This window comes from Apus apus, chromosome 1 (genome assembly GCF_020740795.1).
Source record: "Apus apus isolate bApuApu2 chromosome 1, bApuApu2.pri.cur, whole genome shotgun sequence".
Lineage (NCBI taxonomy): Eukaryota > Metazoa > Chordata > Aves > Apodiformes > Apodidae > Apus > Apus apus.
In genome coordinates, this window is record NC_067282.1 from 140,757,526 (window position 1) to 140,777,305 (window position 19,780).

Below are 19,780 nucleotides of genomic sequence, written 5' to 3' on the forward strand. Positions count from 1 at the left end.
TAACTTCTTCAATATTCACCCTAGGACTAAGGATCAGTTTCTGAACCTGGCTGAGGTGCTGGGAAGTTGCATGGAGCATCACTATCTTGAAATGTAAGTGCCAATAGTGAGGGTAAACGTTTCACATGGAAAGAACTTTCACGTGCTGTCCCTCTCTCTCCATCACTCTTTGTCTTCATCCTTCTAAGATGTTTTCACTTGCCTTCTCAATTTCTTTCTTCCCTGTTGCTTTCTTCCTCCTTTCTGGAGTACTTGGTTTGCAACATCAATAACTTTAAAATACAGCTGTCCATTTCATATTTCAAACTCTGACAGCAGCATGATGACATCATTGCAGTTTTCAAGACCCTTCACTAACTGTTCTCTATTAATCTTTCAAAGTTTACACACCTATTCCATCCTGTCAATGTTTTGCATAGCTCCTTCTTCTCCCCAGCTATCCAATCTACTTCTTTCTCTTTTGTCTGCCCTGACAATAACAGCACAGCTTTCACGTTTGCTTTTTCTTCCACCATTTTCATTCTTTATTCTTCACCATGCCTATGGAATAGTACTTCCAGAATGTGCTACCAACTTGTCTTCAAATTCTTCTCTAAAGAGTCAGTTTATCCATCTGAGACTCAAAGACATTTACTTAGCTTTATTTATACTTGAACTCTATAATTTTATTCCACTGTGCTTGTCATTAATCTCTGAATGACCGTGTTATTTTACAGCTGTAATCTCATCCTTCCTTTCCCAACACCTGCCAGCTGTCTCGTTTTCACTTTTTACCCTTTAAAAGGCTCACCTTGAATGGCTTGGCTATTATAATAATAAATATTAATATTAGATTCAAGATGAGCAACGTAGCCACTTTATCTCCCTTGCACCCTCACAGTAACTCCTGTGCTGATGATACTGGGTCGATTCCAGAGGCCATCCACCAATCTCCACGATGTATGCAAGGCAGCAGTTGTTAAAAGTCAGGCTGTAAATAATGCTGATCTTGTTGATATCCACTTGGCATTCATGAATATGATTCGGAGTTAGTGAGGAGCTTTGTGGCTGGGCCATTGAAACAGTTGTTATAATCAAGGTCACTGGCACCACTGCAAGAACCAGCTGTTAAGACTCTTTCCAAAAGGTGGTGGTCCCACAGGTCTGCTGTGACTGAGCTTAGGCTGGCTGCCCCAGACATTATGGCATGGGCTGAAGTACTGAATTCATTCAGGTTGTCTTAGTACCTGGACTTAGGTATTCCCACAGCCTGGTTCACCACAGTATCCATGGGACTGAAAACTTGGCACTGGCTTGCCAAGTCTCCTGGTTGACCTGCCACTTTCTACCTTAGACCAGACCAACACACAGCATCTCTAAAGGACACCACTCACGTAGTCACAAGCAGAAGGGCAGTTTCAAGATGTTGAGTGTTTTAGTGAGGTAACTTTTATCTAAACTTGAGGCCTGGGGTAACCCCCAAAGGAACCTGTAAAGACACAGTCCACACAGAATAAAGGACAAGGATGGACAAAAGCCACAAATCAGAAGGAAGAAACGGAAACACTCAGAGCTATTAAGCACAGTCCTCAGAAATGGGCATTCTGCCCTGATGGGTTAAAAGATCTCAGATTGTCCCTTATCTCTTTCTGATGAAAGCTCAAGTAAGTGATTACAGAACAAGCATTAGAAAATAAGCTGAACAGCTAATTTTCTAATTTTCAGTAGGGAACGTAGCTGTTCAGATGCCATACTGGGAGTATTTCTCACTGCCACCATTAAGGATGTGAAAGAAATAATTAAGATGATTGCAGGGGAGGGAAGAGGAGTTAAGGAATATCCTCTTATTAGCTATATTAGAACAAACCAGGAGAAAACTACAAGTCAAAGGCTCCAAGGTTAGCTTACAGATCCAGCAAGAGTTTAAGGTGGGTGCAAGATAATCCACTGGGGGAGAAAAAATTCCAATGCATTAAGGGAAGGAAAAACAAGAATAAAAATAATTGAGGTTCCTGAGGAAGCAAATGCCGTCTCTGGTGCCACAGAAGTCAATCAGATGGTTTTTAACTACAGTGATGGACCAATCTCCTGGGTTATGGAAAAAAACACAATAAAACTAAATAAAATCTCACAGGACACAGGCAAGAGCAGAGATACTGTTTTTGTTCCTCCTCACTTTCTGGCACCTTTGTCCATGTTGGGAAAAAAACCCAAACAACGAAACCAAAATGTTATTAGACAAACCAATTAAAATGTTTTTCAAGAGACAACAGCAGCATACAAAATACCTCCCCATGAGAAACATGATTAAGTCATTGAAACTTTTAATGCCATCACATTAGAAAAACAGCAAAAGTGCAGTAACAGAGAAGTGAAGTATGAGTTTCACCCAAAGAAAAGTTTAGCAGCAGGAGCTTTTCTGGATTATTTTAGTTGAGTGTACGCATCCACGTCACACCATCACTTCTTACTTAAAAACAGCTGCAGAAGGCTCCTGCTGCGGCTGCTGAAGCTCTGATTTTCCTGTCTTGATACAAGTCATCAAGTCGCATTTCCTGCTGGAATTAAAGTGGCAGCCCCTAGGGACTATGCAGCTGCCCAATTTATAATCAGAGAGCATCTGAAACAAGCACCACTATTTTTTCTGACTGCTTAATTTTTTTTTTATTTTTTTTTTATAACCCCCAAATTCTATTAAGATTTTTCTCCTTCTCCACTTACCCGGCATTTGTATTTTGAAACAGTTAAAAGAAAACATTGACATTTCAATGCCTGTGCACAACAGCTAGAGGCAGGAAAAATGTGTGGGTAAACTCACTGGCATCAAAGCAAACCATGCCTTTAGCATAGAACCGAGCCGAGAGATCAAAAAGCTTCAAGGATATTAGTTATAGCACCATGAGTAGTTAGATGGTACAGATGGTATACAAATACTATGAAGGGCATTTATAAAACAACAAAAGCTGCAGATGATGGCAAAAACATATTTTGGGTCAGAGCCAAAAGAGGAGAGCAATAGGCAAACTGTCCTGGCCAAGAGCTCAAACCACTCTGGTGCCAGGCAAGGACAGCTACAGGGTCATTGCTAAAGATGCTTCAAGTAAAAAATGCAGACTAGTGTATTTTTTGTTCTGTGCTTCTACAGTGCTTAACACAGCAAGAACCAGGTCTGTGAAGAGTGTTCCTAACAGCTAGGATAGGTTATGATAAATAAGAGTTTGGAGAAGATCATGCGGTATCTCATTAAGTAGTCTTTGTAGTTAAACACAGATATCCATAACTCAAAGCAAGTCTTACATTACCAGACATTCAACACTCTTTAAGCATCAAGGAGGGTAAAAACCAGCCTCTTTCTTTCATGTGATTCCTTTTTTTAAGAAAATGTCTGTCATAAAGAATATCAAAACCAAGGCAAAGTTTCTACTTCAAAGCCAAGAATCACAGAAGACTATAAAAGTATTAATCTCATTTTTTTCCCAAAGGATAAAAAGCCAATCAACCTAGAGTATGTTAAATTGAGCATTAGAAGGGTCCTCAGCTAGGTTCCACTTCCAAAATTACTTGAGTGCATTATAATTAGCAAAGGTATGTGACAGTTTTATACCCCTCTATGATGCGTGATTAAAGCCAGGCAGCCCAGCTCTGCTGCAAGTTCTGCATGCCGTCAAAACAGATGTGGCAAGAACTACAAGCTGCTCCCAGGCTGTGAGAAAGCATAGGCAGATAACATTTTGGCCATCAAAGAGGTTAAAACATGATACAAAACTAATTAAACCTCAGAATCCCTTGGAGAGGGAGGTAAACTATGTTTTATATGAGGTTACATGAAGCATCTTGTGCTTGAACTGCAGTGTTCCAGCCCTAGAACACGGATGAGAACAAGCTCCTACCTCCTCCTCCTCTGAGGTGCAACAGGGGGCAAAGTTTACAGCCTAAATATTAGCAGCTCACAGCCTCAGCATGAGGATATGGAGCACAAGTGACTGGAGAAATAGCTGCTGTAATGCCACTGTGATGATCTGTGAAACTGCTGATTTTTCCCATGCAAGACAGATACCTGCGATCTGTCTGCAACAGCAAAATACGGAGTCCTGGCCCACTGTGAAAAGCCAAATCTGAATTCTACATAAATTCTGCCTCTTACATTTGCACATCTTTGTCCACTGAGCACTCAAAAAAAACAATTAGAGGCTCAACTCCTTACCATTAACTGGGGACAAACTAGGTACAGTAGGGAAGCTATGCATCAGCCAAGGCCTGTATTGCTTGTAATCCGGTTAGAAGGAACAAAGGTGTTGTAAATATACGTGTAAGGAACTAGGAGAATTTTTAGCTTTAAAAAAATGCATTCGTTTTGGAGAAATATTCCATGGCTGGTTTGTAGACATGAAACAAATAGTGGGGCAAGTTTGTTTACAAAAGGTGTATCAAAGAAAAATTTTTTATTCTAATTTATCTACTGTTTTCCATATTGAGACTACATCTTAATGCTTCTTCCTTCATGACACCCCTCTGCTTACAGCACCTTTCCCCCTGTTTTCAGGTAGCTACCCCCACTGCTTCCTCTGCATTGCTTCACAGCCCACCTCCCTAACATCCCAGTGGCTACGGACAGCTTTCCTGATAGATCTCTTCAGCCATTTCCACTGCGCTGCTCCTGTTGCACTCTCTTTCCCACCTCCTCTGCAAAAATGACATTTCTCACTATTCCCCTGCCCATAAGGCAGTCCCCTTCTACAGGAGGTGCTGTAGAAAGAGTGCAGCTGGTCTCTCCTTTATGTACCTCATGCCTTCCCTAGCACAACCTCTGGAGTGAGGTGTAAGGTCTCAAGACTTCACTGCGTGACTTCACACTCCTCGGTTCCTACAGCGCCTCCCATCCATGGACAGAAACACAGCAACAGCTACACAGGTATCTCCCTGTGCTGCATACACACCCTGACTGGGCTGCACAAAGCCACAGCTGAGTTAACAGCCCTTCCTCTGCCATGACGTTACGTCCTTTGTAGCTTTTCCATCTCAGAGTTAACCAAAGCTGCACTTACACCAGCATAAAGTGGGACCTACATGATACGCAGAATAACTACACGTTGCTGAACTGCTGGGTGCCTCATGTAATTGTGCATGAGCGTATATACATATGTACATGTTTAACCTTCCCCAGACAACATGCCAATGCCCAAAAACTCACCTGTGACTTTGGAACTTTGTTAACTAAAGTAGTTGAGAAGGTGGAGGCAATTAAGCAGTGCAATTACTAAGTGACACTGTTAGATCTGAAGAGTTTAGGAGAACTGGCAATGCTGAATTTATGAAATTTATCAAAGACAAATCTTCCACTGCTTCTACAAGGATGAGCTGGTTCAGGTGGGAAAAACACTTAAACCACTACTTTCTGGTGTTTCTGGTATGAAGATTTAAACTTTCTGCATGTTTATAAGGAAGATTATATTGCTCTGTGGCTATTTTGATGAAGGAGGTATTGGTGATTGCAGTCCCTTTACAATCAAGCTTTTAATCACATTAGAGTTAGGTAGAGTTAGGTTAATGGTTGGCAGAGAGGTTATGGTTGGACTCAATGATCTTAAAGGTCTTTTCCAACCAGAATGACACTGTAATTCTGAAATTTCATGTAGAGACAGTAAATGCAGTGCAGCTGCCCGGTTCAGGTCCCGATATCCACTTGAGCTGAATGTCAACCCAGCAGTTCAACAAAGCCTACTTCATTGGCAGAAATATCTAGATATACACTATAAAAATTTCATTGAACACGATTGGTTAATTAGAAATAGAGCTTTCAATGCAAGCACCTATGGTTGCACCAATGCACCAGCTCTAAAGCTCTGCACAAGAGGGGAATCTTAGGGAGCAGGATCCCTTAACACTTCTTCTAAGCAACTGCAAATGTTGCCAAGCTGTCTTTGTCTCCAGAGTTGTGCTTTGCTACTAACAGGATACACAGCAGACCAAAGAAAACACACTGCAACAAGCCTTCATCATCACTGGGAGCACATTTCACTGCCTAAGTGGTGATCCTCCTAAAAAACTGTATTCTACAGAAGTCTCTGCTTGGGAGGCTACTTTAGTGGACACTAACAAAGTGAAGCACCTGGCCTGATTGCTGATGGCTGCCGATCACTGCCATCTCATGACTCTAAAACCATGAAACCTCCTCGAGACTGTGTTAATTAGCTCCCCTTGCAAAGCGCTTAAGCCAGAGTGAGGTTACTCACGTGATGTCTCTGCGCTGATAACAACCTTGAAGAAGGCAGGCGATCAGGTCACTGATAAACTCCACATCATCTCTGTGAAGAGCAGCTTCCAGTTCCTAACGAGCAGAAAAGAGAGGGGGAAAAAAAAAATCCAACCATCAAACTAATTCCTTAAAATGTACTGCTGGCTGCTCAGGACCAAGCAGCCACAAGTGAGTGCACAGCAGCAGAGCCTACACTGGGTACACCGACCTTTCCCATCATTAAAAATACTGCTGCTACTACCCCTTCGTTGCAGCAGTTTATGGAAAGACCTTGAAAGGCTTTTACTGAATGTCAGTCTTCAGCCAGGAGACTAATGCTTGTGTCTGGAAATGGAGAAATCGGGTCCAGTGAGGTTGAGATACTACAGCCTAATAACAAACCCACGATTTCTCCCACATTCGACTGATGGGCTGGAATCAACAGTTTTCTTCTCCCACTTTGCTTTCCACTCACTAACGCTGTTAATTTAAAAGATGTGCTCAGAAAGCATGGCCCTAAAAGCCACTTATACAGAGAAATAGCAGTTTCAGATGGATAGCCAGAAATGGCTGAAAGCTAGCAAGCAAATGCCTCAAAGAAAAGCAGGAATTTTGATTATTTAACTTATTTCTCTTTGGGTTTTTTGGTGGTGTTTTGTTTTGTTTGTTTGTTTGCTTTCCCCCCCTCTCCAATAAGAGAAAGAAAGGAGAGAGGGCTGTCAGATCTCATGACCCAAAACCTCAAGCCTTGATGGAGAGCTGGAGAGTATCATGGCTTATTTCAGCAGGGTGGAGTTCACATAAAGATGTGATGCAGAAATCGATCCACAAAAAGCACAACTTGCTGAAATAGTTATTATGAATTTTGCACATGTTGTGAGAAACACCTGTTTTTCAGCCAGCAATTTCAAGCTTTGTTTTCAAAATATTACTAGGTTAACTACCATCTTATTTATATGCCAGAAAATAATTCACAGTAAGAAAAATCCACTTGCTGTTAGACTTATCATCAGTAATATACAACACTTAACCAGATTTAATATAGATAAAAACCACAGGTGTTAGCAGCTACTCTTTTTGGGTTTCAGAGTAAATAATGGCTTGAATACAATTTCTGACTTGAATGTTACTCAACAGACTGTTACACAAATGGCTAAGCTAATGGCTACAGAATAAAGGTTAATGGCCAGAGAATAAAGGATAAACGTTTTGGCACTTACCCAATAAAGAAGAGAAAGTGCTTTTTTATTAGACCGCAGTAGCTGAGGTAATAAAATTATTGATAACAGATTGCAGATTAAACGCCACTTGTAGGTTTTTATTGGAAACGTATTAATGGCATATTTTCATTATCAGCTCTGCTCTTATTTACCTCTTGTGCAACATTCAAAGTGCTTCACAGGCAGAAGCTTGACACCTGCCCTGTGAAGAATGTGTTAAATGCATCTATTATGTGTGGAAACTGGAGGCAAGTAAAGGGTGGTGGGAAGCCAAAGCCTGACATAAGAGTCCCTGCCGCAGAGCCAGGAGAGGAAGTCCCTAGAATCTCTGTTCTGGCCTCCAGATGACAACCCTAAATAATGACAAGTTAATACAAAAACTGTAGTTTCTGCTCACCATCCCTTGGAGCGAATGATATTATTGTTGAATAAATAGCAATCCCACAATATAAATAGCAATTACCAAGTGAATTAATTTGCTAAATGCTTAGTATTTCGGAGATGTTGACTTATTTTATTTATCAATTACTTTAGTGGACATCTGCCTTTTAACAAAACATACCTAAGGGGGGGGGGGGAAACCCAATAAAGTATGTGATATGCTAAAACATCCCAGGTGTGTTACCACAGTAAACTTGCAGTTTGTGAAAAATGACATGTTAGGACCAAGAACAAAAGGCAGGGGGAAATAAGTCTCCAGGATGTTCCCCACAATTCAGCCTCTCCCTGATCCATATATACTGGTGCACTAAAGCTGTCAGTCAGCAGCCTGCCTCTGCTAGGATGCGACAGCCTTTTGTATGAAGGAATATTTAAATTGCCTCCCGTGAGCCTTTTCAGCCTGCTATTTGACTAGCACTCCTTAACCAGTCACCAGAACCGGCTTAGATAGCCCCTATCTGCAGCCATTGTTTTCCAGGCCCAGGAGTGACCTTTACATTTTCAGAGCTGGCAGGTCACCCAGGGAGCTGGAAGACATTCCTTAGGCTCTGGGCAAGGTGCTGTCTCCTAGGCAGGGACTTACCAGTCTTTCCCAAAACACCTGGCCGGGGAGTTTCCCCCTCCCTTGCTGCCTCCTTCTCTCCCAGACGGGTGCTCCTCATCCCTGCCCTCATGGCAGGTACAGAGCAGATCTGGGGACCCAACTCAGCTGCAGATGGCTCCTGCAGCTGTTTACTACAGGCACTGGGCATGCAGACCCACATGGGGCTGGGTGCAGAGTCCTGGCACCACACTGGCTTAAGGTGTTCCAGCACAAGTTAGGATTGATGACAACATGCACAGCACAGGTCTAACGAAGGTCCATCGTTAGCAGGCAGGAGGCTGTCAGTGCCTCCTGTTCCTCAGTGCCATGGGTGCTGCCTGCAGCCCGCTCTGGTCCTCTGGGCCCTACCAAGAGTCACACCTGGTGCCTGCAGGTTATGGTAAAGGCACAGTCCAACTATCACTGTGATTATTTGTCTTGGGAAAAGATACTGGCATTGTTTGGTAAAGTTTTTGTCTACTTTTTTCTGTCACTGCTTGCAATAGGGCAAGAGCAGTGAAAGCTGCTGTAATTTTCCAGGCTGGGTCAGTTGCCCCTGTTTAACTGAATGTCACAATTTTCTGTCCCACTGGATTCTCCAGCTTTCTGCCCCATAATGCCTAAATCCTGGACTTTTCCCACATGCCCAGGTGCTGTGGTAGTGTCAGGCACCAGGAGGACGCAACACAAATCTTAACATCTCAGGACAGCGCACAAAAACTTGGGTTTCACCTAATGTAAAAAAACCCAACAAAACAAACCAAAACAAACCCTCGGGTTTTCACCTAATGCTGTAGCCCACCTTTTTGCAGGAGGAGGAATAAGCCTTGTTTTTCCAGCCCTCTCCTCTGACAAGGGATGGCCTGAAAAGTGGCAGAGCTGCACATCTGAGCAGAAGTGGCCCAGGCTACCTGAGACACTCCCATGAGAAGGCGGCCACCAACAATCCCCTGGTCCTGCCCCGGGTGCCCATCCCTGTGGTCCCTGTGCTCCTACGGCCTTGCCAGGGCCAGCGGCTGGGCTTCCTCCCCGCCACCATCCCCCCCCCCCGCCTCCAACCCTTTTGTTTTTCCCCTTTTCTCTTTGAGCACTGAGCTGTGAGCACAGAAATCTGAACCTTGCCAAAACGCTTTGGGGAAGGCACAGAAAGGAAACAGAAGAGGCAGCAAATCAGCAGAAGAAGGGGACACACACACACACACACACACACATCTCCTCCTCCTCTAGCTGGAGAGAGCAACAGACAGGAGAAAAGCAGGATTCTCCCCCTCTCCAGCTGGCGTCACACCTCATTAGGGAAAAGCCTGTTTAACGTCTCTCCCTCCCCCTAGCCCGGGACTAAATCCCCCCCGGAGTCAGGCAAGGGCTGCCGGGAAGAGGTGGCCGCTGGAGCAAGGGTGACCACCTCACCCGGGAAGAGCGCTGGCCCGAAGCAGGGTTAGCTGGGGCAGACAGGAGGGCACCAACCCTGCCCTCCCTGCTCCCTGGGAAAAGAGCTGGCAGGGGTGGGCTGGGGGAGAAGGGCCTGCTGCCCCCAGCCTGCCTGCCTGCCTGCCCCACACCAGGCACTCTGGCAGCTATGGTGAACCCCACCGGTGTGCTGCTGGCCAAGGGTTGAGTCCAAAACAAACACTGTTCCCCCAGAGCTGCTGTGAGCATGTATTAAAACCCACTATTGTAGAACCATAGAAGGGTTTGGGTTGGAAGGGACCTTAAAGATCATCTAGTTCCAAACCCTCTGCGTGGGTAGGGACACCTCCCACTAAACCAAGTTGTTCCAAGTCCCATCCAACCTGGTATTGAACACTTCCAGGGAGGGGGCATCCATAACTTCTCTGGGCAACCTGTTCCAGTGTTTCACCATCCTCACAGTAAAGAATTCCTTCCTCATATCACCTGCGGTTTATTGCAATTGCTACTTCAGTCTGCTCTTGCCAGCAACAAGTGCTGTGGCCTCTGGAAGTGTGGTGAGCCTCACCTCACGGTGACCTTGCATGAAATAACTCCTTTTCAGTATCCGCCCACACTTTTGAGAGAAAAGATGATCAGTTCCTCAGGGAAAAGTAAACAAATGCATCCACAAATGTGACAGCAGTGACACCACCATCACCAGCAAAAGCACAGAGGTGACAGTGGGGCTGCCGCATGAGCTGGCTTTTTAAACTATGGAAAGCAGCCAGGCAGACTCCAGCTCCTCACAAGCTCTCTCCTTGGAGGGTCGTGTTGCAAAGTTTGGGACCCTTGTTTCTGAAGACCCGCTCCTCCAAAGCTGCAGGGAAGCCCAGCATGTGCGAGAGCCTGGCATGAGCAGGCTGAATGCTGAGGTACAGGATAGCAGTTTAAAGGCTTCCTCTGTGCTGGAGCTGAATCACCTATAACCAAATCTGATGGACATGACCAGTTTAAGCACAGCTAATCCTTGTCCAAGTTAGCCATCAGTTTAAAAACCCCAATCCCTTCAGCTCTATTTCCATACCACTGCCATTATCAGCTTTCCATTGCAATGCTCCCCAGTGACTCAACAAGCTTTTGCAGAGGCTTTACGAGATCACCAAAAGCTATGAGTGGGCTGTGCTGAGCCAGCCCCAGCCCATGTGCTGAAATTTCACTGCTGTCACTAAATTGAGTCAGGATGCTCTTTCCCCCTCACAGATCATTAATTACAACAGGTATCTGGGCAAGAGCTAGGTGAATTCATGCAGAAGAGTACAGTTACCAGGACTGGGCAGGAATCATAGAATGGTTTGGATTGGAAGGGACTTTTAAGATTGTCGAGTTCCAACTCTTTCCTATGGGAAAGGACACCTTCTACCAGACCTGGTTGCTCAAAGCTCCATCCAACCTGGTCTTGAACACTTCCAGGGAGGGGGAATCTACAACTTCTCTGGGCAACCTGTTCCAGAATCTCAGCACTATCACAATAAAAAAATTCTTCCGAATACCTAATCTAAATCTACCCTCTTCTAGTTTAAAGCCATTAGCCCATGTCCTATCACTACATGCTCTAGTAAAAAGTCCCTCCCCAGCTTTCTTGTAGGCCTCCTTCAGGTATTGGAAGACTGCTATAAGGTCACCATAGAGCCTTCTCTTCTCCAGGCTGAGACTGCAAGTCAGCCGCAGGTTTGAAATGCTTCCACTGAGCATCATTTACCCCTATGTTGCCTGAAGCCACTGTGTGTGCTTCACATCTCTGGCTAGGAGCTCCTGCTGTCCTCCCCACCAAAGAGTCATCTGTCCCCCAGCTGCGAGGAGCACGCAGAGACTTGGGGAGGGATCGCTGCTCCCACCAACACATCCCAGATAGGAAAGTGTGGCACACTCCTTCTGGCCACAGAGCACACCCAGCTGATACACCCAAAGCAGCAGCAGAAGGCCAGTGCAACAAATAGTGGGACACAGTCCTGGAGCTGACGTGATGGGATCCAGCTACACCATGAGCCAGTTGCTCTGCCAACCCCCACAGCTCAGTTTGTTGGCTGTCAGTGCACTCAGCCCCTACGACATTACTCAACACACCTGAAAAAACCATGTCCCCTGCTCCCAGCAGCCAGCATGCTTTCTGCAGCCCAGTGCCATGACCTCCCTGCTTGTGATTGCTACCATCACAGAGAAATAGTTTTCAAAACATGAAACCTGCCAGGAGGGCATTGCAGGGAGTTAGAGGTATTCCTAGGGCCATGATACCCTGGGTGCACTAGCAGCAGTGGGTTCAGATGTCTGCCTTAAAGTCAGAAAGAAGTTATGGATCCTGATCCTGATGCAATCTCCCGGTCATGTTGCCTCAATTTTAAGCAGCTAGTTGGAGACACCACATGTTACCCGAGTCTACAGCTGGATGCACCTCTCCCAGCGTCCCCACAGTCCTGCAGGAGCCTGCACACTGCTCTCTCTTATGTGATGCTCCAGGGCTTTATGGCTTCCTGAGCCAAAAGGCCCCCTGGCTTCTCCACTCCACCTTTACACCCCAGGGAGAGTGGGTGCTGAATGGCCTTCCTGTGTTCCTGGCAGCGGGGTCCAAGTCAGAAGCTCTCCTCAAGGAAATGCCATCATCTGCATCTCACCCCTGGGAGACAATGGCCTCAGGGGCAGCCAAGCTAGCCTTCTACAGTAGCTTTGGGGGCATAAGGTGAAGAGGCTTAGTGACACTCAGCACTGGCAGCAGTCCTGACTCTGAGCCATCAAACTGGGGTGAAGGGAGGGTGGGGGAGCAGGGATGAAGAAGAATCATCTGAGGGAGAAAAGCTACCCTGTCAGAAGATTATTGTCATTTATGGAGAGGGGAAAAAACGGGAGCAGCAAAGGTATTCCCTTTTCTACAGGTCCCCCCTTAATGCCTGTCAGTGCCTTCCGAGATCTCTACTGCCCTCGACTTTCTGTGAGCGGACTTTGAAGGCTATTTCAAGCATGTTGTAAATAGGGGCATAATGTTACTCCAGGGCTAAGCAGAGGTGTGAGATGACAGCTTTGTATGAGGGAGATGGTTATAAACAGAAAGCCAGGGAGAATTTGTTGTATTGCCTCCACATTACAGCTGTTTGCAAAGAACAAATCCCATGTGCTCCCCTCCCGGTGCCAGCAGCATTGTGGATAACCTCCAGCCATCCTCTCCTCCAACAGCTCCCTTCAGCTATGAAAGGGGATACACAAATGTTGAAATCTGCTCAGTTCATGCCAAGCAAGTTTGAATATGCAAACTCTTTCCAATGCTGATGAACATTTTTGGTCAGGCTATAATCTTCTAGGCTTGGTTTATAGGCCTACTCTGGTTCTGTTCAGGATGCTTAAAAATCTGAGATCACCATGCTATCTGTATCTACCACCTATCCCACTCCTGAGAAGAGTAGTGGCTTCCTGTTCTCCATCCATATTAACCTGCTGCCTGATCTCTCCCTTTGGGACAGGGACCCTCCCCTGTTTGCACAGCACGTTGCTGCTTGGTCTCCAACTGGAATGTTTCACTGCTGCGTAATACAAAGAAATATGAGCAGCTCACACTGGGTGGCTAAACTGTACTGAAAAGATTTCAGACTGATCAGTCCAGCCTCCCTTATGCCCCATAGCAGTGTACCAGTGCTAATTAAGCTTTCCTTTCCTCCTAGCTCACCTTGCCTGCAATGCAAGTGGTTTGGGGAAAAAAGAAAAAACAAAACAACTACATTTGTTATGAAGTTTATGCACTGTCAGCACCTAGAAGGTGTAAAATTGCTGGTCATTCCATTTCTTCCCCCTGCAAAGTACCTTTTCAGATGGACAGGGTACATCTGAAGCTCTGAAGTAACAAGCGATTAGTTTCTGATTAATAGCTAGACATTAGTACTTTATGCCTCTAGAGCAGCTTTCATCCTACAGCATCAAAGCATTTAAAGAACATTCAGTAAATCTTTGCAGGACCTGTGAGGGAAGGGGAGGCACACACCCACACGCAGAGCCATTTTACAGATGGAGAAGCTAAGACAAGCCCCAGCATCCTTACCGGGGCACACTGCACTCAGTGGCGAGGCTGAGAGAGAGAACTCACAGGGCTTGACACTCGATGCTACTGGCATCGTCTTTCTTTTTCAGCAGTTTTATTAGTAGCCAAAGCATTTGGTGATCGTGCCATTTCCCTCCAAAGGATCATTTCTCCCTTTCAAAATAATCCCCTCTTCCTTCAGAGCAGATAATCTACACCATTTACCATAAACCAGTTATGCTGGCTGAATGGCAAACATCACACTGGGCACCGAGCTGGCTCTACATGGGAGAGAGACAGAAATTTCAGGCTGAGCAGAACCAATGGTCTCCAGCTTGTGGTTTGCAGACCTCTTGCAGACCCCGTGGAAGACTTCCAAGAGGCCTGCAAAGGGCAATTAAGAAAAGCAAGCTTAACACCAGTCTGCTTAAATATCTAATCAGGGGTCTATGCCTTTACAGGAAAAGGACTGGGGTCACGCCCTTAAAAAAAAAAACACAACATAACAAACAAACAAAACAAACCAAAACACCCCTACAAAGTGGCTGACCACTGTTGTCCAAGCCACAAGTTCAGCTCCTCCAGCTGAAAATAACCTGCAAGCACAAAAGTATGAGAGGAAACAGTCTGTTGAATAGCATCCTGTTTCCCTCACCTTCAGAAAGGTATTATTCATTGTCACCTAGAAAGGATCTCTCTCAATAGCTGCACTCCTGTGGTGTATCAGGTATATTCAGATTATTAAACTATCTGTAGATTGTGCTGGCTTTTGGGATTTTTTAACTGGGAAGACAGTCTGAGGAAAGTGATGAGCAGACAGCTAGGGATCGAGACCATTCTGAAGCTAAGCCACAATACCATTAGATTATATATTGTTAAGCTCTCACAGTCCCATGCCAGTAGTACCTTACTGGAAAAACCAACCCAACCCCAAACTCCCTCTCTGCACAAATGCTGGATTTAGCATTCTCATTTATGGGCTGAGTACTACTAACAGCTAAAGACTAAAAATTTTAGCTACTGTTTTACATAGCGCCTTGGGTGAGCACAATCGAGTTGGTAGGGAACAGCATCAGCACAGCTCTACCTGCTCTTGATGTTGTTTCTGGAAACAACATCACCAGGTTAGCTATGGTCCCTCCCCAGACAATTCAGCTGCATGATAAATAAAGAACAGCTGATCCTGCCGTGTCACCATCTCCTGCAGTAAGAGGCTTCCTGGGTACCTAGTGGGAGTTCTGCTAAGCTTTTAAGCCCATTGGCAACGTGGGGAACAGTCTGTAGCTCCAAAGCCAAGAGGCTCGAAGTAATAATCCGATTTCAAAGCTCCTCCTCCTCTCCAGCCAAAGGCAGCAAGGGAGGATGAGATCAGACTGTAGATGCACTTCATTTTAGGTCTGGCCATTGCGCTCATCTGCTCAGCATGAGCACAGGGAAGGGAAGGATGAGTGCCAAAATCTGGAATGGATTGCTTGGCTGAAGTTTCTGCTAAGATTTCAAGACTTGCTAGAAAATAATGTTTTAAAGGGGATTTTAGCTGCTCTCAATATATCCAGACTAGCCCATCTAAGCCAGCCTTCACTTTTCTAGTTAACACACCAGCCAAAACTCCCAGGGGATTTACTCCCTGCCATCATGCACTGCTGATGCAACATGGCATGCAAGCTGTGCAGCTGGTTTTCACTCACACCATGAAACTTCTCCTGTAACAGCAATGAGTAGTGCTCCGGCATTTATGTCGCTCCCCCCCTCCAGGATGTTATTAACTGCCAGTTGACAAGCAAGCCATGAGAAAAACTATCTTCTTGGGCATGAAAATAAACAGAAGGCACAGATCAACCCTTAAGGGCTCAAGTGATTCCCTTACACTCCTTCTGCCCCTCAAACAGAAATGATGACCTGGCTTTTGAATGGAAGAAGAAAGGTCCCTGCCCACCCTTGCCTGAAAAAGCAGGATGAAATGGCAAAATATATTAAGATTTAAAAAGGCTGTAAAGCCTTGCTTTTCCCCTTTAATCTGATCTCCACAGCCAGCCTCCCTTTCGGATGCCATGCAGAGTGCAGCCCACAGCATACCCACCACAAACAAACCCTGGCTGGCCACTCAGCAGGGAGATCAGCCTTAAAATGCTGTCGGCATTAAAAACTCTTCCTCCCTGCTCTGGGTCAGACAAAAGAAAAGCCGCCAAGAGAGCCTGCAGCCACACACAGGTATTCCACGGGTTCCTACCACCATGCGTGGCTGAGATGAATGGTAGGTGAGTTCCATCGCTGTGCTACCCAGAAATCCAAGTTCTGCATTTTTTCCCCTATTAATTTAGCAAAGAGGAATTTGCAAAGATATTAAATAGCTGCCTAGCAGTTATCAGCCCTGATGGTGCAGCCAGCCAGCTCCTCAGATGCATGAACTGCCTGTTTGCAACAGGCTTAGTATCATGCCTAAGAATAAGTTTGAAAAACACACATCTATCCCACGGCGTAACACTGTGGAACCATAATGAAGAGGTCTCTTTTGTATGCTTAGATTACTATCTGCATTACTCTGGATAGCCAAAAGCATTACCTTGCTTATCTGTCAAGACTCTCTGAACTTATTCCAAGCTTATACAGTCCAGACATACCTCAATTCCAAAATTAATGCCTTTTATACATTTTTTTCCTATTAGTGTAAGAAACAGAGATGCTGCCATGCTAATGAGAGATACATGCACTAAGGGAATAGACTTGTCACAGGAAATGGTGTTTTGAGCCCCTTGAACATTGTGATGTGAGTCACAGTTCCTTACACAGCTCTGGCTTCATAACACACGTCACTGCAGGATCCAATGTCAAAATAAATGCAAGTTACCTCTTGCAGTATTTACACTCTACCTTCAGGCCTGTTAAAAAAATCTAATTCATTAGATATGTAGAAAAGCTCACCAAAGTTTTTAAGATCTGGTCGGAGCTCAGAGCCTCCATCCCCCAGCAACAGCTACCTAGCATGCTTTCTTTGGCTGGACTCCCAGCTCCAAAGGGAATACCAGGCTTCCTCAGCTGTCCTGCTGAAGACACAGACCTGCCCTGCTCTGCTGAGCCATCATCTCCCCCAGGACGCTGGCAAAACACAAGCAGGGCCCAACAGGGTTGCCTGGTGACTGAGGCAGCTGCTCTTGGGGCTTGGATCAGCTTGGAGATGAGCTGGGAGCCCCATGAGAATTCCCATTCCCCTTCCTGCAGCTGGGGAATGGCAGAGGGGAGAAGGGTCTGCTTGCAAAAACAACACAAATCTGGCAGTCCCTTGGTTTTAAGGCTGTCGAGTAAAGCATAAGATCTTGGGAGCTGTTTCTTGCAACACACCGTGAGTAACTTGACATTCGCATAAGTGCCACTGCTGCAACTGTCCTGACTAAGGCCCCTCAGCTGGAGGTGACCATGAACCACCACCTCCACCCACATCTGGTGGGAGCTCAGCTTACATGTGTGTTTGCCAAGGGAAATGATACAGAGACGCTTGTGTGCTCAGGAGACGGATGCTCCGTGGTTTACTCCACATCTGGCAATGCTGCTCCATAAAAAAGGTGATGGAGTGCTTGCAGCTCTCCTTCCAGAGCACAGGATGAGTATCTTCTTCAAGGTATATGCCATACAGGAATTCTCCTCCAGCTTAATTTAATGTCATCTTTATAGCCAATAAATCTACAGATTGCTACAAACACTTGGCTATTTACACAATAATAGCTATATCTGCCAGAAATGACAAATTATTATTGATGTTAATTATTATTATTATTATGTTCATAAATGTTAATGTTAACTGCACTCTTAAAACACGTATTATATACAGCATCATAATTTGAGAAAAGGGAAGTAAACTACTGCCCAGATACAGAAGAAAACAGGTCTATTGCTGTAACACTTACTCTACAGACATTATTTGGAGTACCTTTTTCTCCTAAATTCCTTCCTCCCATCCAAAATAAGTAAAAAAACCCCCAACTAAACCAGACTTGGGTCATTACATTTTAAAAAATGAAGCAAAGATCTGTTATGTTGCTCTTAAACTGGAATAGCCAGCTCTGTTTCTACAATTTACTGCAGAAGCGATGACATCGGATTATCCAAAGATCCGCACAAAACACTTTGGTTGGATAAAATAGCTGATCTGCCTGAAGTGGGGGGGAAAAATACGGTAACAGATAATTACATAACCAGCTTGTAAAAGTGTTATTAGCAGAGCATGGGATCAGGAAAGCCCTGGCTTTTATTCTCACTTCATGCATTCAGTGATGAGAGCTAAATCTCTGTCCGCCTCCCTCCTCCCCCACCCCCCATACCCCCAAGGTGGATAATCTTTAGCCAACCCTGTAAAACACTTGCAATCTTTGAGTAAAAGCAAGGCTGAGGTTAATGTACTGCTACTTCTCTAACATTCAGGCGCTGTGTTCTACCTTGATAACAGAAGAAAACTGGAAAAAAATTTCCTCTGCTGTTCAGATAAGGCAGCTTGAGGACTCGGGGGTAAACTCTAAAGTTCAACATTTTAGTTTGAAAGGACATTTCCAGTCATTGGCTACTGGAATTCAGACCTTCAGATCTTGACTAAGTGATAAAACGCAATTTAAAAAGAGCTTTGCCAGAAGGTATGTCTTTCAAGGAAGGAATGGGAACATTGGCCATTCTGTTCTTTAACTAAGCATAGCAAAAAACCACAAGTGGACCTTGTTCTAAGTTATCCACAACTGGATGTCTCTAGAAATCTTTCCTCGGGAATACAGTTTTGCTCCACCTTTCACAGGGACGACAGTGGCAAATCCAAGCAGGAGAAAAATTAAACTGGTGGCAGTGGACCTTGAAGGTCTGACAGTGACCTGCAGCACTGAGGTCTTTGAAACTGCTTTGATTTGCCAAAACATAAATTAGATTCCTTGCTAGGTACAACTCTGGGGTTAATGGGAGCTTTATAAAACCTCCTTTGAAAATACAGATTATCCTTTTCAAAAAAGACTAATCTTGTGGTTTAAAGTACAGAGAGCCAAGAAACCTATTCCCAGCTCCATCAGGCTGGGTGACTTCAGGTAAGTGACCTACTTCACTATTCTCTGCCCTTTTTTCAATACACACAAAATAGAGACAAATACCTGAATTTCCCATGAGGCTTAATATTTGTAAGAGAACAAGAACCAGCTTAAACTATTCATTGATCCTTCGAAGCAGGAGAGGGTGGCAGGACCTTTCCCACCTAGGCTTGCTCAAACCTCTTCAAACAGTAAGTCCCACAGATAGCAGCAAGGACACCTACACTGGGCACTTCACACAGGCAAGAATCTTGAATGACAACATTGCCAATTAAATTTTTTTCAGCAGTGAAGGAAATGTCTCATCCTGTTTGTAATTTCTGTCCAAAGGAGGTGCTCAACAGAAGCAAAACAGAGGAACTAAGAAAAATTCCAGTTCAGGGAAAGCAACTCTAAAAGAGCAGCCTTCCTCTACAGGACCTGATTTCACTGCAAGAATGGTAAAAACAACTTAAAGACAGCATCTTAAATTCAGTTAAAGGAAAAAATAAAAATCAAGCATTTCAAAGGTAAAATACAGAAAACTACCAAAAGTGTGAGATGACACAGAATGTTTAGCACTGGGAACAAGGATCACTATTTTCTTTCCAAGAATAAATTAATCCTAGACATCTCCACTGTGAAAACCAATACTGGCTTCGAGTCTCCTCTCAGAAGGTGCATGCTATTCCTCCCAGACTGTCATAGTTACATACTTTTCATATTTTAGTTTCCATATATTAGTGTCTTTCAAACTTTTAAATAAAATGAGGAAGTTTAAAACATTTGTAAACCAGCTCCAAATAAGTACTGTGATGTATTTTTGCTGCTTTG

General features: G+C 44.7%; 1 protein-coding gene across 2 annotated transcripts in view; it reads right to left on the bottom strand.

The window, feature by feature from the left end:
• LOC127379777 (chromatin remodeling regulator CECR2) overlaps positions 1-19,780 on the bottom strand; it is a 99,482-nt gene that overhangs the window by 41,801 nt on the left and 37,901 nt on the right. For both annotated transcript variants that reach the window (XM_051607894.1, XM_051607904.1), the window contains exon 2: positions 6,213-6,307. In XM_051607894.1, the coding sequence (XP_051463854.1) occupies positions 6,213-6,307 (95 nt within the window). The remainder of the gene's footprint in view (positions 1-6,212; positions 6,308-19,780) is intronic.